The 24757-nt window shown below is 43.5% G+C and overlaps 1 protein-coding gene across 7 annotated transcripts in view; it reads left to right on the top strand.

Annotated features, from left to right (window-relative positions):
- B4GALT4 (beta-1,4-galactosyltransferase 4) overlaps positions 1 to 24757 on the top strand; it is a 115911-nt gene that overhangs the window by 61545 nt on the left and 29609 nt on the right. For 6 of the 7 annotated variants that reach the window (XM_088464995.1, XM_088464993.1, XM_088464999.1 and 3 more), the window contains exon 2: positions 21292 to 21729. In XM_088464995.1, the coding sequence (XP_088321121.1) occupies positions 21468 to 21729 (262 nt within the window). In that variant the 5' untranslated portion in view covers positions 21292 to 21467. Of the gene's footprint in view, positions 1 to 417; positions 626 to 21291; positions 21730 to 24757 lie in introns of those variants that run through there. The other variant, XM_088464996.1, reaches the window with a different exon arrangement.

The raw sequence follows: 24757 nt of genomic DNA, 5'->3' as shown, positions 1-24757 counted from the left end.
TTAAAAGATTCTAGCTAGCATTTAGTGCATTCTGGATCGCTAGCATCGGACTGGTTGCTATGGGCAACCTTTTTAGAAACTTTAGTAAATGTACCCCCCCTCCCCCACTCCTTCTATATCCTTTTTCTAGTAGTGTTATGTTTAGTCCAGCAGCTACTAGGCACCTGTACAGGTCACAGCAACCTGTCATTATTTATCAGGATATTTGTAAAGAAACTTAACTGTTCTGGTTTTCTAATTACAAAAGTGTCATAGATAAATAAGATGTTTGTTTTATAGTTAAATAGAGCTGACAATGAGAGAGTGCCTGACATTGTTGGTGTTAAAGTGTTTTATTGCTATGAGCTGGTATTTATAACTCACTAACCTGCCTGCTGCTACTCTGTGCAGTCCTGTTACTGTAGAAATGAGAGTACTAGTGAGCACAGGAGCTTACAATCTAGGCTGTTGTTTTCAGTAACAGGTGCTGAATTGTGAGATACAATGTAAGGGGTCTGTAGGGTTAAGCATAATGGCACGAAATGCTGGGTCTGATTGTACAAGCATCTCTGGTCTCTACCTGACAGGACCCTGGTGTCCCCTTACAATACACGTATTCTGGGGGAGCCTCATTGTCAGCCGGATGGTAAGTTGCACAGCTGTGTTGGTATTACGCTGCGAAATGCTCTCCTTTCTTCTCATTGGTGATTCTTGCACTTGTGTATGTATTGGGATCCTCTGTTGATTAGTAGAAGTGTTTCTTACCATTTAGTTGTGTTGTTACTCGTCAAATATCAGTATTCAGTTTAACAATGAAATCTGCGAATATTAGCTTTTATTATTAGAATGTATTTTATATAAGGATACTTTGATTATTTTTTTTTTAGTAGTTTTGTAAGAGAAATATATACTCCTGCAAATACCTGATCACTATTGCTTCACTGCAGCTATAGACTGGAGGGGGGGGGGGGGGTATATTTACTAAAGTGCGAGTTCATAGAATTGGGGATGTTGCCCATAGCACGTGTGTGTGTATGGAGATTTTATATATATATATATTATGGAGAGAGGGTTAAAATGTCATGCGCCTGATAGTGTAGTATTATTGATTGGTGAGAATAAGTGCTTTAAAATGATTGTGCGTACCAGAAGAAAAAATCTTTACAGCTTATCTGAATCTCCGAGGTGCAGGGCTTCCCACTGGATGGGGTGGACAGGATATCATCTGCTGGATCACCTTAGAAAGAGCTCATTCAAGCCAGGGAAAAGGATAATATAGTGTAGTCATTTTTAACATGAGTAGCTGGACAGGAGTACAAAGAACTGCGTACCAGATAATGCTGTATTAAAAGCCTGTAGTAAGTGCTTTCGAACAATCGAGCCCGAGATGACGGGAGCCGGAGAGTGAGACGTCTAGCAGGCAGACAGCAGAGCCAGAGCTCAGCGTCGTCCCTTATTCCCTCAAACCAGTGGCTGACAGGGAGCAGACGTTGCGCTTGAAAGGGAAAGAGGGTTCGTGATCCCTACTCACCAGAGCTTGTATATATTCCCTACACACATTCCCAAGAATTACTGAGGAAAAAGGGATACTAGGAGATTGTTCAAAAGCACTTACTACGGGCTTTTAATACAGCATTATCTTGTACGCAGTTCTTTGTACTCCTGCCAGCTACTCATGTTAAAAATTACTTAAATTCCACTTGACATATATATACAGTACTGTGCAAAAGTTTTTGGGCAGGTGTGGAAAAAATGCAGCAAAGTAAGAATGCTTTCAGAAATAGATGTGTTAATAGTTTATTTTTTATCAATTAACAAAATGCAAAGTGAATGGACAGAAGGGAAATGAAAATCAAATCCATATTTGGTGTGACCGCCCTTTGCCTTCAAAACAGCATCCAGGGCCAAATGTAACAGGGTGAGAGTTTAACAGTAACCTCTCACACTATTACATTGATCGAATTGTATTTTCAAAATGGGAAACCATCTGGGTGAGAGTTTAAATTGTGAGTTTTTTGATTCTTAATGACATACAAATTTGCATGTTCTCGGACTTTATTACATTGGCCGAGTTTAAAAAGTGTAATAGTGCGTACACACGTAGCGATAAGCAAGCGATACAATATCGCTGGCTGATCGTTATGCTTGATTGATATCGATCATCCAGCACACCACCTACTTACCGACTACTATATAGCGACCCATGATCATTGATATAGTAACTTGCTCGATATCGAGCAAGTTGACCGGCATGCACGGTCGATGGACGATATCGCTACCGTCCATACGTGTCCGCGCATCGCTGGTTGATGGTAAGTTGGTAGGGAACATTTGAAAGAGCAATTTGAACGATAATAATATCAATATAGTTATCGTTCAAATCGTTCTTTTAAATCGCTACGTATGAACGCACCAGGAGAGTTTTCTCTCACATTTTCTAAACTATAACCCTATTACATTTGGCCCCCATTGTTCAATTCTTCTAGGTACACTTGCACAGAGGTTTTTTTAAGGAACTCTGTAGGGAGGTTGTTCCAAACATCTTGGAGCACTAACCACAGATCTTCTGTGGATGTGGGTTTGCTCAAATCCTTCTGTCTCTTCATGTAATCCCAGCACCGGCTCTCCCTCAACTGCTGCGGGAGCGCCGGGGATAAGGTAAGCCGCAGGTCACTGCTTGAGGTGACCCGCGGGACCACTAGCCCATCAGGGTATTATGCGGCAGCAGGAGCCAGCATCCCTGGGGTTTATCGCTAGCCAGGGGAGGCAGCCTTCCCTGTTTAGCGGCTCCTCCCTTCAGCTCAGCGTACCTTTCCGCTTAGGTCTGGCGATGCTGAGCTGCTTCCTCCTGCGGCCACTCCTCCTCTGAGGTCTCCGGCGGCCATCTTCTCTCCGGTGGCAGCGCAGATCTCACAGGCAGTGTGCGGCCGGTCCCCCTGTGTATCTAAAGTACAGCGTACACAGCACTATAGCCCTCCCTGACACTGAATTTGGGCAGTTGATTGTAGTGCAGTGAGTATTAACTTTCTGCATTGTATGTGACTTTTGCTAGTGCTGACTGTCTGTGCTTTATTTCTTCTTGCTGTCAGTCTATATCTATCCCTTTCCTTCTCTTACAGCCCTGACAGGTGTGTGGGGGAAGGGCTTTTCTTGGATCTCACTTATATAAACTCATGTATTTGTGAGGTCGGTCACATACGGTGGTATGCTACACGGTGCCATAGTTGTGGGCTTGTGGGTGCGCCAAGAGTACATTCTGAGCTTCCCTGTTGTGTTGCTATATATATTTGGGTATATACTGTATATATTTTATCATGTCTGAGGAAGTTGAGCGCTGTACGGCTCCCACTCTGCTCTCCTGCAGACGCTGCGCTGCAGGGGGGAATATGGAGGATTTATCACAGGATGGGGTGTGTGTGAGATACTGTCAGTTACCTGGTCTCTCTAACCCCCCAACTTCGGGACAGGATCCTCCTTGGGCGGTGCTGGCTTCCATCGCAGACCGTCTGGCGGTCCCGACTGCTCTCCCATAGGGGGTTACCCCAAACAGCCATCCCCCCTTCTCCAGGTATACCGCAATTATTGCAGTCTCCCCCTGGGCCACAGACTGTTCATCCATATGCGGGGTTCCCTATGTATGTTCAGTCTCCTCCAATGACGCAGAAGGGTCTCCCGCAAGCGGGTCAACCACCTTGGGTGGATGTGTTCTCCAATTCAGTCCAGAGTTTGGCGACCTCATCTTCAGCCTTTCAAACTATGTTGCGTAGTGACAAGCCTCAGAAGGCGTCAAAACGCACTGTTATGTCATCCCAGTTTGCACAGCTATCAGACTCAGATGTGTCCTCGGATGAGGGGGAATTGCCTGAGGACTCTGATTCGGATTTTCCTGCCCGGGAAGTGGAGACGAAATCTTCCATTAATGTGCCGGCATTGGTGCAGGCGGTTTGGTCCATTCTTGATATAGAGGATGACGCCCCCGGCCCCTAAGTCCAAGTATCCAAATTTTAAGCAGGCAAGGGTGACTTCGGCTGTTTATTCTCATCGACCAGCTGACTGATAATATGGCGGAGGCCTGGCAGTCGCCTAGTAAGAGGTTCGAGCCGCAGGAACGTTTAGCATCTAGTTATCCGTTTCCTGCAAGTCATTGCAAAAAGTGGGAAACCCCGCCTGTGGTGGATTCTCATATTACTCTCTTAATCAAGTGTGCTACCTTGCCTATGCCGTCCATTTCATCCCTAAAGGATCCCATGGACAGGAAAGTGGAGACTTGTTTAAAATCCATATATTCTCTCTCTGGGGACGGTGGCCCGTCCGTTTATGGCCATCTCTTGGGTGGCTAAAGCCATTGAGAGCTGGGCCAATATACTGGAAGATACTTTTCCTGAGGAAGCTCCGGAGGTTCAGAGAGCTTTAGTTGTGCAGATGAGGGATGCCGCTTCCTATATTGGAGAAGCGTCTTTGGATGCCAGTCTTCTGACTTCCAGAGTTTTGGTGGCAGCGATTTCTGCTCGCCGGTCTTTGTGGCTTCGTTCTTGGAGAGCGGATGCAGATTCCAAGAAGGGCCTGGAGGCCTTACCCTTTAATGGGTAGATTTTGTTCGGTCCTGACCTGGACAAAATTGTTGATACTTTGGCAAAGTCTAAGTCTGCGTTTCTGCAATCAGCAGCTGCTGAAAGACCTCAGCCTTTCAGTCCTTTCAGACTCAGGGTAAGTCCAAGGGTCAGTCCTTCCTGAGGCAGTCGTCAACCAAGGCTGCCCCTAAACCAAAGAAGCAGGCCTGGAGCACTAGACGCCCTCCTTCCAAGCCAGAGGATAAGCCTTCAGCCTGATGGGACGGGCCTCTCTCTGGGGGATCCCAGAGTGGGAGGCAGACTTCTTCAATTCGCCCAGTGCTGGTGCAATACCACCACGGATGCTTGGGTAGGAGAAGCTGGTCTCTCAGAGGTACGCCCTGTCCTTCCGTTACAGACTCCACACCAGCAGTTCTTCTGCATGAGTCTTTCTCAGGACAAGACCAAGGCCTTGCAGATTCAGGAAGCCATAGAGTCCTTGCTGAAAGCAGGGGTTGTTGTTCCCGTTACGCTTTCTCAACGCGGGACGGGTTATTACTCTTCTCTATTTCTGGTTCGAAACCCAATGGGTCTCATTGGCCTATTCTCAACCTGAAATCGTTGAACAAGTTCCTCAGAGTGCCCACTTTCAGGATGGAAACTTTTTTGCGTTCCATCATTCTGGCTATGGAACCGGGGGATTATATGGTCTCCCTGGACATCCAGGACACCTACCTTCATGTTCCTATAACACCTTCACACCAGCGGTTTCTGTGGTTTGCTATACGTCAGCTTCACTTCCAGTTTCAGGCTCTGCCCTTTTGGCCTTTCCACAGCTCCAAGGGTGTTCACCAAAATTATGGCTGTCATGGCTGCCCACCTGCGAAGCCAGGGTATACGGCTTCTGCCATTTTTGGACATCCTCCTATTGCCGGCAGGCGGTACTTTTGCAACATCTGCACCTGATGATCGCTTATCTGCAAGCGCACGGGTGGCTGATAAACTGGAACAAGTCCTCCCTCATTCCGTCACAGAAGATGGTTAATTTGGGAGCCCTTCTGGACTCTCGTCAGCAAATGATCTTTCTGACTCCAGACAAGATTTCCTCCCCCTCAACTATGAGTCAGCAGTTGTCTGATGAGTTCCCAGGTGTTGGTTCACTCGGCAATGAGAGTTCTGGGGTCCATGGTGTCGACATTCGACATGGTGGAGTATGCCCAGTTTCATTCTCTGCCCCTTTAGGGGCTGATTCTATCGAAATGGAACAGGTTTCCAGACTGGATCAGGACTCTGGTGTTGTCTCCGGAGGTGTGCCTGTCGCTGGCTTGGTGGCTTCAGACATCTCATCTCACCAAGGGTCACCCCTTTTGGATCCCAAACTGGGTTCTGCTCACGACAGATGCCAGTCAATAGGGTTGGGGGGCAGTGTCGGGTCCACTTTTACTTCAGGGCCGTTGGATGGCGTTAGAAGCGGTTCTTCCCATCAATATTCTGGAACTTCGGGCCGTGTACACGGCCTTCCAGTTGTCCTGTCACGCTCTTCAGGGAAGGACAGTGCACGTTCAGTCTGACAACGCCACCACGGTGGCGTACATCAACCATCAAGGGGGGACTCTCAGTCGAAAAGCAATGTCGGAGGTGTCACGCATCCTGTTTTGGGCGGAGTGCCATCTTCCGGCCATCTCGGCAATCTTCATTCCAGGAGTTCTGAATTGGGAAGCGGACTTCCTCAGCCGTCACGATGTGCATCCCGGGGAATGGTCCCTTCACCCAGAGGTATTTCAACTACTCATGGACAAGTGTGGACTGCCGGAGGTGGACGTCATGGCCTCCCGTCACAATCGCAAGCTGCCTGTGTACGGGTACAGGACAAGGGATGCCGGCACAAGCCTGGTGGAAGCGCTGTCAGTGAAATGGACATTTCAGCTGGCGTATCTATTCCCTCCGATATCCCTGCTGCCTCGGGTCCTTCGGAAATTGAAACAAGACGGCGGCACTCTTCTGCTAGTGGCTCCGGCTTGGCTTAGAAGTCCTTGGTACTCCGATCTTCGGGGCCTATCCATCGACATTCCGTTTCTTCTGCCTCAACGTCGAGACCTGTTGTCTCAGGGGCCCTGCTTTTACCCGGATCTGGGTCGTCTGTCTTTGACGGCGTGGCTCTTGAGACATCCGTCTTAAGGTCCTGGGGTTTTTTCAGCTCAGTCATCAGCACAATGCTACAGGCTCGCAAGCCTGCTTCCGCCAGGATTTACCACAGAGTGTGGCATACTTATTTTCAATGGTGTGAGTCCAGAAACTACGATCCTCAAGCGTTTCGTGTTTCTAGGATTTTGGCGTTCCTTCAGTCTGGGTTGGACCTAGGCTTACGCCTAGCTTCTTTGAAAGTTCATGTATCTGCACTTTGTGTGGTTCCAGCGTAGGATCGCTACTCTGCCTGATGTCCGCACCTTTTTCCAGCGTGTTCTCAGGATTCAGCCTCCCTTTGTTCCCCCAGTGGCTCCTCGGGATTTGGCAGTGGTGCTTCGGCCCTACAGAGTCCTCCATTTGAACCTCTTGAGTCGATGGAACTCAAGTGGTTGACAGTTAAGACTGTATTTCTCCTGGCGATTGCTTCGACCAGAAGAGTGTCAGAATTAGGCACGCTTTCTTGCCGTTCTCCTTTTCTGATTTTTCACCAGTCCGGGATTTTTCGCACCCGTCCGGGTTTTCTTCCTAAGGTGGTCTCTAAGTTCCATATTAATCAGGAAATAGTTGTACCAGCATTTCAGTCACCTGATCTCTCGGCTGGTGAGGTTTCCTTAGATGTTGTCCGTGCTTTCAAAGTTTATGTGGACCGGACTAGTTTCATTCGGAAGTCTAATTCTTTGTTCGTCCTCTTTTCACAAGAGGGATTGGCCTGCCAACAAACAAACTTTGGCCCGTTGGCTTCTTTTGTTTATTTGTGAGGCTTATTCACAGGAGGGTTTACCTGTTCTGGCCTCTGTTAAGGCTCATTCCACTCGGTCTGTTGGTCCCTCGTGGGCTGCTGGCCGTGGTGCCTCGGCTGTTCACACCCCCTATTGGCTGTGCACTGGGCTGAAGGGCATACAGCGCCCCCCTCCCCAGCGTGCCGTGGCTACGAGTTCTGTGATTAGGCCACGCCCCCTACCCGTCCCCAGCCGGCCTGACACGCTGCAGCATGCAGATGAGCGTCGTTCAGTGTGTATGAACAACCATCATCTGTAGATATATCTGCAGATCACTCGATCTGCAGATATAATGCTATACTGTGTACCCACCTTAAGACTGTTCCTCACCCAGTTTTAAGCCGCCTACACAGCTGTTTCGGTTTCAGTTAATGACTGTGTTTCAACCTACATATGAAAATGATGATCATTATCACCTGTTTGCTTTGATTGGTTAATCATATACCTGACTAAAATCCTACAAACTCCCTGACTTTGTGCAAGTGTACCAAGAAGAATTGATGCTGTTTTGAAGGCAAAGGGTGGTCACACCAAATATTGATTTGATTTAGATTTCTCTTCTGTTCGTTCACTTCGCATTTTGTTAATTGATAAAAAATGTAAACTATTTGCAGCATTTTTTTTCCACCCCTGCCTAAAACCTTTGCACAGTATTGTATGTATGTGTGTGAGTGTGTGTGTATATATGTATGTATATATATGTATGTATGTATGTATGTATAGCAAATGAATCCAGGGGTGCACTCACCAGTCTTCATACAGAAAAATGTTTATTGCGTCCACAAAAACACATAGCAGCATCAACGTTTCGGTCCCATGTTTGGACCTTTGTCAAGATACCGTATGTATGTGTGTGTGTATATATATATATATATATATATATAATGTGTGTGTGTGTGTGTGTGTATATATATATATATATATATATATATATATATATATATATACAAATATACAAATGCCTGGCAACTACAGTGATTGATATTTTATGCTAAACAAAAGGTCATAGGAACAACCCCCTCAAATGAGTCCCAAAGACTTCAAGTATTAAGGTTGTACTGTATACTATTTTGGGAGAAGAGTAGTAATTCCCATGTTAAATAGTACATTAGTTGCTGGGTGTGGCTTATTGCATTACATTTATATACAGCACTCATCAAAATATACATCAGTACTGACCCTAGTAAATGATGATATAGTCATCACACATAGGGGGTCATTCAGACCCACTCGCGAGTGGCAGTACGCCCGCAAGTGGGTCGATGTTCCCCACTGCGCATGCGCACGATGGAGGGAGCTCCGTCGTGCGCATGCGCGAGACCCGGCGAGCGACGGGCTTTCCATCGCTCGGGGTCTCGCACCAAAGGGGGCGTGCTGTCGATCTTGATTGACAGCACGCCCCCTTTGGTGGGCGTGCCGGGGGCGTGCCTGCCAGACGGAGGCGTTCCCATGGGAACGCCTACCGTCTGAAGCCGGCCCCACTGACATCACTAGTGATGTCAGTTGGAGTGATATTGGCTCTGATAGAGCCAAAATCACTCCTGGCCTTGCGGCTGGGAAACCCGACCGCAGGGTTTCCCTCGCAAGTCCGACGGTCGCGATGGTCAAGACCATCGCGACCATCTTTTTGCACGCTCGTATATGCTGTGGGTGGTGACCCACAGCTATACGAGCGTCCAGGAGGACGCTCCATTTTAATGGAGGAGGGCCCTGATTCAGAGCGAGCGCTCTAGTCAGAGCGTCCGGCTCTGAATCAGGGCCATAGTAAACTAATTGCAAATGGCCCATCTGTCTATAGTAAACTGCATTAAAACTTACAATGAACTACAATTCCCAGCATACTCTGTCAGCCAGAGACTTTGGAAGGGATGAAACACCAATTTAATAATTGAGAATTTAATTCTAAACAAAAATTACCTTTCAATAAAATCTCCCATAAGACTGATAATTCTATATAGAGTTGATGGTAATCGAATAGTTCTCCTTTTTTTTTCTCCTTCTTACACATTAGCATTAACCCTACTCCCCCATCTTCTCTTTATATCATCTTGGAAGCATGACCGGTTTGTTATCATGTTTTATCTTTCATGAAAAATAAAAAAATCTCAGAAAAAAATATACATTATCAATTTTTGCCTTTTACAGCCTAAAGCTGCATATCCACTACGCGATGTTAGTGAGCGATTGCACGATTACGACATAATCGTGCAATCGCTCAGTAATCGTGCACAAATTGCGCACTATGTTGAAAACGACCAGCGATAAGCACTCCCGCTGGTCGTTTCCGACATCAATCATCTACTGAACATACAGGTCAATCTGCCGATAACGACAGAGATGATTCAGAGATGATAATTGTACGCTAAATTGCAGCAATTAACATGGAAGAATCCGTAAACCTCCAATCAGGAAAAAAAACAAAAGAACTAATTGATAAAGTTACTTGCGCTATTCGGATTATAGTGTCTTAATTAGACTAAAATAAACCAGTTATTACATTGGTCTAAAAAACAAATATATCTATCCAAAAAAATCTGGTTCATATATATAACACGTATTTAATAGTAATACACATAAAACATATGATAAAAAAATAGTCCTGATAACATTCAATGGTTAGGTCTAAATAGACAAAAGATGTTTGATTATGCCGTTAAATTGGAAACTCCAGTGGGTGTCTTCTAATGTCAGCCACATACAGCAGTCCCTCAGGTTTGCTATATAATGTTGCAAAAAATGGTAACTATGGGTCTGATTCAGAGCTGAACGCTCTGACCAGAGCACTCGCTCTGAATCAGGGCCCTCCTCCCTGAAAATGGAGCGGCCTCTGGGACGCTCGCATAGCTGTGGGTTACCACCCACCGCTTATGCGAGCGTCCATGATGATGGTCGCACTGGTCTTGACCATCGCGACCATCGGGCTTGCGACGAGACCCTGCGGTAGGGTCTCGCTGCCGAAAGCCCTGGAGTGATTTTGGCTCTATCGGAGCCAAAATCACTCCCACTGACATCACTAGTGATGTCAGTGGGGCCGGCTTCAGACGGTAGGCGTTCCCATTGGTACGCCTCCATCTGGCAGGCATGCCCCTGGCACGCCCACCAAAGGGGGCGTGCTGTCAATCAACATCGACAGCACGCCCCCTTTGGTGCAAGACCCGGAGCGATGGAGAGCCCGTCGCTCGCCGGGTCTCGCGCATGTGCACGACGGAGCTCCCTCCGTCGTGCGCATGCGCAGTGGGGGAACATCGACCCGCTTACGAGCGTACTGCCGCTCACGAGCGGGTCTGAATGACCCCCTATGTCCAATATAAATTGTTACTCACTCCTGTGAGTGAAAGCATGTTCTAATCCTCAAGCTGTGCACTGGCTGAACAGCATTTAAACCAGGGGTGGGGAACCTTTTTTCTGCCGAGGGACATTTTGATATATATAACATTATTTGCGTGCCCGATGCAGGCCACGCCCCCTCCATGTGACATCACATGGGGCGGGGTTACAATAGCCGGTAATTACAGCAATGCCCTGAGCATCCTCAGTATGCTCTGGGGAGCTGTAAGGGCAGCGGTGTGACCGTCTGAAGTGTCCTAAGGATGCTCCAGGCAGCACTGCTGCATAGATTCTGGCTGCAGGTTGCCATTCTAGACACCGTGCTAGTCAGATGAGGCTAGCAGAAAAAAGCTCCGAGGGCCAGATCAAATGATTCCGGGGGCCTTATATGGCCCCCGGACCTGAGGTTCCACATCCCTGATTTAGACGGAAGCAGCGTCTGCAGGGAGAAGATTTATAATCTCACAGCGTGTGTACATGTGTGGTCACACGTATATCCCTTATTGACTGTGTATAGTTCAAAAGTCCATTTATAATAGCAACATACAACAGATGTCGGGTAGCTTTTTGGTTTTATATGTAGCAGCTTACTCACAATCCTGCTGTATAAAAGTATCTTTACCAAATAGCGGCATCTGTGTTAAGGCACAACCCGTCGGATAAATATATAGTGAAAACTTCAACGGATGGTGCAGACAAGCAGCATATCCTATCAGTGTGGTGACGGTCATTAGATCAGTAAATCAGTGTCCACTGATAAGTGTTCCGTATTAAGAGCAGTCTGCAGGGAAAATTTAGTGCAGCGGTAGTGAGTATCCCGTGTAGATGCAGTCCCAGGCAGGTATTTAAACTGGAGATCAATTAAAAAGCCATTGATGTCAGGAAGCCACAGAGTCCTAACGCGTTTCTTTTTAGTCATGAAGGTTCATCAGAGGATTGTGGGTAAGTGTCTGAAGTATGGTTTATATAGTATCCTCAATTAATCACAGCTTTGTATCCTTTGAATTTCTCTTGCAAAGAATTGAGAAGACAGTAACTCTTACTAATACATCTCAGTAGTATATCATACTGTCCATAATACATTTAAAAATATTGTCTTAACCATATAATTGCACATGAGTGATCATATATAAATCAAAACTTCTCTATGGCATAATACAATAATTTAATATGTTACAAAAATTAGGCAAATTTTAATATAAAACAATACATAAATACAGAGAGATATACATTATTATCCATTAGTTATTTATCGTTTGGTAAATTGATATAAACTAATAACGGCATATATAAAAAGTCATAAACTTCTAAATAAGTGTATAATATTGAAAATACTTATAGTATTAGAGAATAAATTTTAATTAAGTCATACAGTTCAAGAAAGATCAGAGAGCTCAGAGAACAATGAATATAGGAAACTAGAACAAGAACAATGGAGCACAAAAAAAGAGCACCTACCAAAATCCTTGATAAACTGACACTCTAAATATATCCTAAGGATGCACTCAGAGAAAACTGAATAGCAAAGAAGTTAAACAGAAGATGAATTATATTAATCTACCTCTATTTCTATACACTCGGTAAGTCCCTCCGGACAGAGGGTCTCCAGCTTATGTATCCAATCATTTTCTCTTAGGCAGAGTTTCCTATATCTATTCCCTCCAATATTTGTAGGTTTAATATGTTCAATTGTTGTTAATTTTAAACAGGAAGGATTTTTGTTACGTTTGTCAGCATAAAGACGGGATAGACTATGATAACTAGCACCTTTTTATGATGTTTCTTCTGTGTTCTAGGAATCTATTTTTAATCTTTCGTGTTGTTCTACCGACGAACTGTCTGTGACATCCACACTCTAAAACATAGATGACATAGTATTACAGTTGATAAACAAATTATTGGTGAAGTGTTCTCCTGTAATGTCTGATTGAACTATCTTGGCTCCATTCGTCATCCGTGAGCAGGTGAGACCTCTAGCTGCTCCACATTTGTAACAACCTTTAGGTAGTATATTAATTCCGAAATCCACCTTAGGTCTCTCTTGATCTTTTTGAAAATGACTTGGAGCCAAGATATTCTTCAGACTTTCAGTTCGTTTAAAGAGAACAGTAGGTTTATTGGGGATTGATTATTGCAATATTTTATCAGTTAAAAGAACGGGAACGTTTTTATTGATTATAGTTCTGATTTTAGAAGCTGCTTTATTAAATTTAGAAATAAATTTAGGTGCAGAATCAGAAGGCTTGTTTTTCGCCGATTCATTAGAGGCCATTTTATTATTCTTAATCAGGTCTTCTTGATTCAAATTCCTAACATATTCATTCAGATGGGAGTGTGGATATTTCCTTTCCTTGAATGCCTCCAATAATTTATGCGAATCCTCCTGATTCGCCTTAATTGACCTTTGGGAATATTCTCAATCCAGGGTTTATGATGGCAGCTCTCACAGTGTAGATAGTTAAATGAATCTACTTCCTTTCTGAAGGTTTTGGCAATAATAGTATCATCTTCAATCCCCAACTGTATATCCAAAAACGTAATGTTAATTTTACCTATGCAGCTCGTAAATTCTAAAGTAAACTGATTGTGATTGGGAAAAGTGACAAATTGTGTAATAGAGTGCTCATCACCATCCCAAATAAAAAATAGGTAATCTATGAAACGGCCGTAGAAGACGATCTTCGCGCCTATCTCACACCCCCAAATGTGGGCGTGCTCAAAAGCCCCCATATACAGGTTGGCGAAGCTCGGCGCGAAGCTTGCCCCCATAGCCGTCCCAAGAATCTTTAGAAAAAATTAATTATTGAAAATAAAATATGAGATAAAAGAAATAGATTTAATCAGAAAATTATGCTGCCCCTCTCTCCATTTGATGGTTTTAATACATTCTAAAAAATGATAGTTGTCCCTGATGTATCACCTCAGAGAGGCAGCGTAAGGTTGGAAATAATAATCCACATAAAGTGACAAATTACTAGTGAGGGACCCCACACCTGAAACAATAGGACGTCCCGGGGGAGCGTCAAGTGATTTGTGAATCTTAGGGAGGTGATAATAAGTGGGAATAATGGGGTATTTGGGAAAAAGATAGTTGTATTCATCCTTAGTAATAATTTTATCTTCCAAAGCCTCATCCAGTAAAGTTTTAAGCTCCATTTGATAATGTTCTGGTGGGTCATTCTTAATAATGATATACGTTAGTTTATCCTTAAGTTGGCGGTCAGCTTCTTTGATATAGTCACTTGTGTCCTGGAAAATGATCCCTCCGCCTTTGTTGGCAGGTTTAATCGTCAAAGAGGGATCATTAGCCAGTTCATTCAGAGCTTTTCTTTCTTGTGTAGACAAATTGGCTTTATATTTTGCTTTCTTTTTCTCTTTTAAACACAGTTTATTAAAGTCTGACTTAATGAATTTATAAAAAAAAGTGTCCTTTTGGGGGCTTTTAAACTGAACTGGATTAAAGTGGGAAGCTTTACGAAATCGATTAATTTTGTCAATGTGTGTATCAAAAATCAGAACGACATGGAGGACGCATCCTAAAAGAGCTCCCGGCTGACCTGCTCGTAAAACAGGCTTCAAAGACTGTTCAGCCTCGAAACCGCGCGCCACCACTGTGGATAAGTGCTGGCAAGTGTCCGCCCCACGGACCAGCTCCCGGCTACCTTCTTGCGCTGGAGTTCAACTCCAAACATACGGAGCATTGCCATTTTCTCGCAGCCTAGCAAACCATTTCTTCTCCCCTCTTCGTGGATCTCTGAGGCATAAGCCTCACTACAGAGACTTGGTCTCACAATATCCTGCGGATTGAAGGCGGGAAGTGGGGACAGTAGCCAGGCAGCTTCCTACACACCTGCCCTTTCTAACGACCTCACACTTTCATTCCAGCCCCTGTGACCACGCGCAACCTCGGTGGATAGGCGCCAGCGGGGCTCCGACCCACGGACTGGTTCTCGGCTACTTCTCTTCTCCTACAGACGACATGCTGGATGTAATCGCTATTATCCCGTGACCTAACATACCATCACCCCAGAGGGTAGAACTCATAATGCCTTGCAGACGGGAGGGAGAGGTGAGCAGTTACCGGAGTCCCTGTGTGCGCCTGCCTTTCCTCGCTGCTACATGAACTGAATATAGCCAGTATAGGGCTTTTTCTGTATCCTGCCTCTAGCTGGTTCAGATCGGAGCTTGCTGGTACTTCACATTACTGGGCTGTGAACCCCTGGGGTGCGCTCTACCACTGTAACTCACGTGGTTGCACCCCTGTATTGCTTAAAACAGACACCCAAGTCTTAGAGGCCCGCCTTGGAGGTGCGGGAGATTGGTGATACTCCTCATTCCCACCTGTGACACACTACTCCTTGCAGTGTTTTGGGCTTCACTGTTTGACAGCATCACATTTAGTGACCTATCGTGATCCTTACAACAAACTGACCTGGAGGTTTATTATACCTAGAAGCTTCCCTGCTTTTCAACATTGTGTTCACTGTGTCTAGTGATCACTTCACATCACTGGCTGGATCTTAAACAAACTTGGCGGTATCATACCTTCTTTGATGACCGGACTATTTAAATCAGCAAGATACCTTTTCCACATTAACTTTTTGGTACGCTGCTGATTCATCTGCCCCTTTTTGGTCTACAGGTATCTTCTTTCTGGGACCGCTGCTGCTGACTTTCAAGGTTTACCTTTGATTATTGTGATTGTTTTTACACCTGTTAGTAGTTCAGGTTATAATTTCTCGAACACCTGTGTTACTCTTGTCATTTGTCTAACCCCTGAGATAGGAGGTGATTACTGGTTATACCATCTCTCTCTCTCTACATATATATATATATATATATAATCTCATGTGTTCTGCTATTTAAAATATTTAGGTGGCTAGGTCGTTGTGACGACATGAGATGTGTGTTGAAAATGTATTTGCAGCATCTCAGTCCCTGCAGTGATTAATGAACTTTTTAGCCCTTTGTGTTCCCCCTATCCGTCTGCTAGTGTATGTGTGTTCATTCACAGGACTTCTACTTTTGCAGTAGCAGGTATATTATATACTGTAATAATGTAAGGAAATGTAATGTTTAATACTTTGTAAGCCTTGATGTTTAGCCTTGTCCATATGTCTGTTTTATTCATAACCAGTAGTGCAATGTAACACCTCACAGAACAAAAGAACTTGTGGGTTAATTTCCACCTCCGCAGGGGATACTCAGGACCTACACCTCCTTCCATTTGCCTCTCTTTGTCCCTCACTGGAGTCTGGCAGACTACACGGAGCCAACCCAGCAAGTGTTCATCAGGGAAGAAATATTTGGGGGGGAGGTAGGAGGAAGTTAGAGGAGAAGGGACTCACAACAATCAAGGAACGGTGCAACTCCCCTGGGTGGTCACAAGGACCGTGGGAAATTGGAAGCTTTCAAAAGAAGTCACCGAAGGCAGCTCCGCATGTTAGTCACTGATCTTGGCTAAAAAGGGAATTTCTGTCAAGGTGCTTAGTGAAACGCATCGCCAGTCCTGTGTGGACATATACGCTATTCACTGCTAGTTGATTGGTGATAGTTTCGACTGGGGGGTATCCCAGAAATGCTTGGGTGGATTTATACATTTGGAAGTTCTGTGTGGACGAATACTCTATCAATGTTGTGTGATCTGTGATAGTTTCTACTGTGTTATCCTGGAAACGCTGGGGTGGACGAATACGCTATTACCGCTGTGTGGATTGGGTAATCGTTTCTCCTGTGGGACTGTGTGTCTCTAGCTATTTGGTGGACTTATTCTGGAACTTTATCCCCTACTGAGACTGGCTCAGTCTGGACTGCTACCTGCGTATTGCCTGTTCGCTGTGTTTAACTCTTGCCATTGTATATTACCAATCGATGTGTGCCGTGAAAAATAAAACCACTTCTTTGGTTTCATCTGCTCAGTCTCTGGGTGATTGAGAGAAACCACGTATCCTCACAGACATACTACTATTTTCTGTTTTAGACGGAATATTGTTTAAGCCCAATTTTATCTTTCACTTTTATTTTTATAATTTAGTTATGTGACTTATGCGATATTGTGTGTCTCGCTACAACCATCGGTTGCTACTGTAATTGATTTTACAAACTGGTTATGTACAAATATTTAGATCAGCGGCCAGCTAGAACCATGGGGAAAGTCGCGCAACCGCGACCAAAACCACTCAGAATAAAACTGCTGTTTCTCCTTCACTCTCCTCATTATGCAGATACTCCCCACTCCCATAGCTGCCCCATCTGCTACAGAAGCGGCTCAGGAAATGCTCTTAGTGATAAAACCAATCATTGAACAGCAGTTTAAGCAGTTTCGTAATACCCTGACATCTGTAGTGTCCCAATTGGAATCCAACACTAAACGTATACCTTAGAACAGAGAACGAGTGACAGTGAAGATGCTATAGTAGCACTTCAATCATTTGACAATCAGGAGGTTACTATTAAGTCCCTATTGGACAAGATTGATGATATGGAAAACAGAAGCCGCCGCAACAATTTGCGCTGCATAGGTATACCAGAATCCGTAACGGGTCCAGCCTTAGTAGACTATCTGCAAACAGACCTCAACCATGCTTTAGGTATCTCAGATAACGATATCACCATGACAATTGAACGTGCACATAGACTAGGCCCCGATAGGAACTCACAGGGCAGTCGCCCCAGACTAGTTATCGTCAAGCATTTAAAGTTTAGAGACAAGGAACTGGTGTTGAGAATGTACCGCAAGGCCACCTGCACAATAAGATTTTTCAGCAGCGGTCTCACAAATACGAATATGTAAAACACTTTTCGAGAATTGCCACCAATTTACTCTATTATTTCCTGCTAGACTTAAAGTCACAATCAATGGAATTTTTGGGGACGCCACCTCGGCGAGGCACTTTGTCTCTACATTACAGTTACCCGACAACCCTTCTTTTCGTTCCCCTAGATGAAAGCTAGGGGTTATTCCACTGCTAATGTTATTTTCATAAGAGAGACATTCATATTTTCTCATGTTTTATTGTTTGCTAAAAGTTCTGCTTTTTTCCTTTTTTTTTTTTTTGTTTTAATGCTTTTATTTCTGATGTCGAATGTTACGTATTTGGTTAATGTTCTTAATACCGGTATGATATATTATGCAGGTGAAACTTGGTTGATATACATGACATACTGATATTAGACCACGCTCCTATATCTGTTTGTTTCACGACACACTATTCCGATGTCTCTTCCAGAATTTGGCGCTTCCCGTCCTCCCTGAGCCAATCTGACCATTTTATTCAACCTCTCCAAAATAAATGGCAGGAGTTCACTGACAATAACTTGGAACACTGGGATGACCCGGCCCTTTTTTGGGCGACTTCTAAAGCGGTACTAAGGGGCCACATTATTGCTTATCAGGCTCTGAGACGGCGGGAATACCGACAAAAATATGGCTCATTACATCATTCGGTTTCATCGGCTTATCAAGTTTATGAATTGGACCCCTGAGATCCTAATTTGTCGGATTACAGGCAGAAACGCCAGCTTCTTGAAAGTTTTCTTTTTTCGCCAATGCTGAAAGACAGTTTAAATACACTACAAACAAATATTATAGTTGGGGCAACAAGGCCGGTCGTTTACTGGCAAATATGACTAGAGGGCAGAAAACCAAAAGTCACATTACAACAATTCGAAACCCCATTAATAACTCCACAGTCCATTCCATGACAGACATACTTTCTTGTTTTCACTCATACTATACATCTCTGTATATGGCCTCTCCGACTGACCCTCTTTTACATGATTATTTGCTAGATGAAGAGAAGTTACCCAGACTTTCCGATGACCAATGGGAAATCCTTATTAATGATATTGAGGAGGAGGAGGAGGTATCTATGGTGATAACTAAGCTTCCAAACAATAAATCCCTGGGACCCGATGGATACGCCGGAGCATATTTCAAACTCTTAAAACCACACATAGTCCCTATTCTTACTTTCCTCTACAGAGGAATTCACAAGGATCATATTCCTTTTCCCTCTTTCACTGAATCATACACCATTTTGCTTCCAAAACTTGACAGCTTGTAGCCTCTTATAGACCCATAACGCTACTTAATCAGGATTTTAAGATATTATCAAAAATAATGGCTAACCATGTTCAGTCTATTTTACCAGATGTTCTAACTCCACACCAGCTAGGATAGTGGTTCGTACTGCCTTGGCTGCAATCATTTCTGCCTCCAATAATACTGTTGATACTCCTACCATGATTCTTAGCCTAGATGCTGAGAAGGCTTTTGATACTGTCTCTTGGCATCACTTACTGCGGATATTTGAGATCAGAGCCTTTTGGAAGTGTCTTCTCTTATTTAGATACTTATAAAAAGATACTTACAAAAAGGACGACCATGTTCAAAATTTCTGTGAATCGGACACATAACTTAAGATCCTCATCAACCTTCCAGGGAGATTCAATGTAGGGGTGAGATATTAATCTCATGGGGGTATAATCAAGTTTTGAACATGAATGAAGTTATGGGGACTTCAAGAGCATCATTACGGATTCCTAAGTCTCCCTCTAAACAGGATACAGGACAAATCTTCCCTGTAGTTACGGAATTAATTTCTAAATCTTCAACCATGACGACTAGTGTCAAACCCCTATGGCAATTGATTTCTAGTGATGAGACTTTACTAGCAGTACATGGAAGCTGACCTCTACTGATTTTCAAGAGTACGCAATCTTAAATTAATTTTGGTATACCCTTTAGGTGACACTGCCTGTAAAGTGCATTAAATGCCTTACTGATCAGACAATGGTCAGAGGGAGTCAGTTATCGCCTCACAAGTTAGTCCATCCTTTCAAGACTTTGGTAAAGAAGAAACATCCAGTGACCTCTCGCATTGTGATTGGCCAAGTTTCTCCTTCAACCAGATCAAGAGATCGGAGTAACTTACCACTACATCTTGAAACTACGTATTTACAAACTTAAGAGCACTCTAGTAACACCAAGTATAATTAGCCATGGTGCGTAACACGGTGGAATAAACAGAATCTCCTAACAATGTTTCAGTAAAATCTGAAATGTTTATAGGAGATCCTGTGTTCGGTGTTTTATTTCAAGCCTGCCTGAGTGCTGCTACTTTCTTCTTTTAAATAAATATATATAATAAACTATAATATAATGGTCCTTAGGTCCAGCACTCCCATAGACTAAAGGTGCGTATCCACTAACAGATAGTGGATCGACAGTACAATTACAACATTGTAACGTACAGTCGTTCCTCTTCCCCTGCAGTGCCTACACTGAACAATATGTCGTTCAGTGTAGGCACCCTCCCTCATCCCTGAACATGCTCAGTCTGTCGTTATCTGCAGATTGACCAGCATGTTCAGGTGATGATTGATGTTAAAAACGACCAGTGGGAGTGCACATCGTTGGTCATTTTCGACACTTTCATGCACGATTCATGCACGATTAGTGAGTGATTGCACGATTATGATGTCGTAATCGTGCAATCGCTCATTAATATCTGCTAGTGGATACATGGCATTATACCATGAATTGTCTGTGAAAGCTAGTGAGATATTCCTTGCTGATTTGTATCCAAAGTTTTAAGAAGAAAAATGTATTCTATGCAATATGTGAGGTAACCCCTGAAGAAGTCTTGCTAGATGAAACGCATAGGATTGACACGTTATGATATACTCTTGGAACCAACAACTGGAATAATTTCTATATACTAAGAAGTGAAACTGTATGTTGAAGTGTCAAATATTGATTTGATTTTATATTGTGAATATACCATGTTTTAATAAATTGTTTAAAGTAGTTTACCAGTCAATTAAAAAAGGGTGCCAACCAATTGTTAATTTATATAGGCTAAACATTGATTAAGTTATCCAACACATATTTTTTAATATGTGTAATTTTATTACCATTATTCAAGGTATTCAAAAGTTTTAATAAGCTAATTAATATAAAGAAAGATAATATAGCGCTCCCTTATAGATCATTTTGATCATATACTATAATATAATAATAATGTAATACACACACACGACAGGCTTAATCCACGGCTCTCAACCATCTGGGGTGCCCTTGGTATGTGGCCACACCATGTACAAAAAAATATACAAACTCCGCACTTTTCAAACTGTAATTTCTTTGAATACAGGGAATGTTAGTTAATTACGGCAAGATTTTGGAACTAACATTCCCTGTATTCAAAGAAATGACAGTTTGAAAAGTGAGTGCCGAGTTTGTATGATATTTTTATATAATTTTATATTATACACACACAGCGAGAATGTTTAACATTACTGTGCAAGCAACTAATTGCTAATGTATACAGGCTTTTTGCTCTCACACCCTCCTATTACTTGTGAGGATTAGATATGCCATTTAGCCCTGCAATGTTAAAAATCTAATATTGCCAGGAAAGTTTAAGCTTTTACAATACATTCTAAAACCACCTCTCTCGCCCCAGGTTTGTTTCCCTGTCTCGGGGCTGTGAGCCGTGAATCCCGCACGCTGAAGGATTGCTGAGGGATCACCTAAGCAGGAGGAGGATGAGAGGACGTGATCTACACTACACCCCTCTCCCGTTTCTGCTCTGCGCAAGGCTTGCTCGAGTGACTGTTTCTGATCCGGCAGGATCCAACGATGGGAATAAGCAACGCTGTAGGCAACCTGTTCTGCAAGATAAAGGTTTTGCTTCTGATTTCCGTGTGCTTGATACTAGTTAGCTGGGCCACCATTTATCTAAGAGACGGCGCACACAACTCCCCAAAATACAAGTCTGCAGCTGATAATTTTTGGGGGCCTCCGTCATGTGAGAAGACTGAAGACAAAGCAAACTCAGTTGTGGTAGAAGAGTCCGCCAAAAAGGATTTTAAAATTTGCCCTGCCCTGTCACCTTATCTGAGTAAGTTTTTGCCGCTTTGTTGTGTGTGGTCGTGATTCATTTGTATGGCTACAGCCCCGCTGTATTTATGCAGAGATCTACAAGTGAATTATGAGAGGGTATTCTAGGAGCAGTAATCTGTGCTATTACTCTATACTGGTTGCATGAATTGTAACTATTCAGAATGGTATAAAATCGACAGAAACAATTGCTCACACATTGGTGGCAACCATTTTTGTGAGCTGAACCTAATTAAAGACAATGCAGCCTATCCATTCACTAAGAACAAGTGACATCACTGAAAACCACAGCCTATACATTCACTGAGAACAAGTGAAATATCTAAGAACCACAGCCTATACATTCACTAGGAACCAGTGACATCACTGAGAATGCAGCCGTATCCATTCACTAGGAACCAGTGAAATCACTGAGAATGCAGCCTATCCATTCACTAGGAACCAGTGACATCACTGAGAATGCAGCCAATCTAATCACTAGGAACCAGTGACATCACTGAGAATGCAGCCTAACCATTCACTAGGAACCATTGATATCACTGAGAATGCAGCCTAACCATTCACTAGGAACCATTGATATCACTGAGAACGCAGCCTATCCATTTACTAGGAACTAGTGACATCACTGATAATGTAGCGTAACCATTCACTAGAAACAAGTGACATTGAAAAGACTGTCGAACTCAACACCAAGTTAGAACAGCTTGAACGTGTTCACAAATCTACCCACTCTCGTTTTGTATATTCCCAGATCCAGGCTGTACGAGGGGAGCTCCAATCTTTGCTCGCTGAGCGAACAGAGAGATCTCTTAGATTGTTGAATCAGAGGTTTTATGAAAAAAGAAATAAATCTGACACACTATTAGCTGCCCGATTGCGCCCTAAACGAGCAACCCGAACAATTACGTCCCTTAGGAATAAAAAGGGTATTCTTAGCTATGATCCAGTAGTTATTAATGATTATTTTTACTCTTTTTATAAATCTCTATACAACCTGCAAGATGGGGGTTCTGTATCTGTACCAGATTCACTTGATTTACAGGCCTATTTGGATTCTTGTAACCTCCCCAAACTAAACAATTCCTCTATATCTAAAATTAACTCTCCAATCTCAACTGAAGAATTTGTCGCTGCCCTGAATAGCCTGAAATCCTCTAAGGCCCCTGGCCCAGATGGCTTGCCTGCTTCTTATTACAAGTCCTTTTCAGGTGTACTGTCCTCCCATTAGCTCACCCTTTTTAATAAGATACTACAGGGGGAAAGTTTTCATACAGACACCCTTAAATCGACTATTATTGTAATTCCAAAACCATAAAAAGACCCTACATGTTGCACTAACTATCGATCAATCTCATTGATTAACGCTGACCTTAAATTGTTTGCTAGAATATTGGCCAATAGATTAAATTTGTATCTCCAGCAGCTTATTGATATAGATCAGGTTGGCTTTGTGCCTTCTAGACAAGCTCTGGACAATACCCGGCGTACAGTTAATCTCATCACACACATTAATAGATTTAAAACACCTGCAGTATTGTTGTCATTAGACGCAGAGAAAGCCTTTGACAGGCTATCCTGGCCATTTATTGTTTCGGGCATTACAGGCGTATGGTTTTTGTGGTGGTTTTCTGCAAGCAGGACGAGCATTGTATTTTAATCCGACTGCAATAGTATCCACTAATGGACTCTCGTCCCCGACAATCAGAATAAATAATGGAACCAGGCAGGGCTGCCCCCTCTCCCCTTTACTCTATGCTTTTAAGCATTGAACCCCTGGCGGCCAAGATACGGGAAAACCCCGATATCAAAGGTATCGCCATTCTAAATAAGGAATACAAACTCTCACTATATGCGGACGACGTATTATTGACCCTTTCCTCTCCCCTGACATCACTTCCCAACTTGGAGGCTGAAGTAGCCTTGTACGGTACATACTCGGGGTACAAAATAAATAGGTCAAAATCAAAGGCACTGGCATTTCACCTTTCATCTTCTGCTTCCAAATTACTGGAACTTAATTTTGGTTCTCTTTGGCGACCGAAATCACTTACTTATCTTGGTATCCAGATAACAAAACTATATGAGCAGTTGTATGTAGCTAACTATATTCCTCTCTTACAATCCATTAAAGTAGATTTGGCCAGATGGGCTCCCCTCTGTATTTCTTGGACTGGACATATTAATTCTATTAAAATGAACATTTTACCCAGATTGCTTTATTTGTTTCAAACGATCCCAATTGCTCTTCCATCTATATTTTTATGCAATATTCAGTCGCTATGTGGTACTTTCATACCTATGGCAGGGTAAAAGACCCCGTACTCGCAGAGTTTGTCTGGCTAAGTCCTCTATTAACGGGGGTTTAGGCCTCCCTATTTTTGAACGTTATTATTTTGCTGCACAGTTCAGCCACATTATGTCTTGGCATCTAAACCCTGGACATAAAAAATGGGTGGATATTGAAAGCGATTTGATTGGAGACCAAAGGGTGGGTTTTCTCCCATGGCTCCCTCCACATCTGAGACCAGCCTCGGTGCATACGGTTCCATGTGTTAAGGCCACTTTAAGTATTTGGGACAGGGTGAATAAACGGTTGGACATACCCATCCCCATTGACACCCCTTTGGAGACATCCTCAGTTCCCTTTGGGTTGTGTGGGCCCTTACTCGCGCCCATGGGTAGCTGTGGGCATCACTAGAGTGTTGCATGTTATTGGGGATTTTGCCCCTCGAACTTTTGAGGAACTATACGAAAAATCTGGCCTACAACCGAACTACCACTTTGCATATTTGCAGATCACTAGTCTTATTAACTCCCTCAGTAAATCACGTCCCCTCAGGGAACTCGGCTCCTTTGAGCGCCTCTGCATTTACAACCCTGACCGTAAAGGTACTATTTCTATTCTATACTCCCTATTAGCTGGGTCCTCCACTGAATTCAAAGAGCCATTTGAAATAGCATGGGAGACTGACCTGGGTAGGAATCTGGATGATGAGGAATGGTCAGATATTCGTCAGCTGGTCTCTAAG

Source organism: Taudactylus pleione, unplaced genomic scaffold (genome assembly GCF_031769625.1).
Source record: "Taudactylus pleione unplaced genomic scaffold, aTauple2 ptg001784l, whole genome shotgun sequence".
Classification (NCBI taxonomy): Eukaryota; Metazoa; Chordata; class Amphibia; order Anura; family Myobatrachidae; genus Taudactylus; species Taudactylus pleione.
The sequence above is the reverse complement of the archived record's forward strand: the minus strand, read 5'-3'. Positions and strand labels throughout refer to the sequence as shown.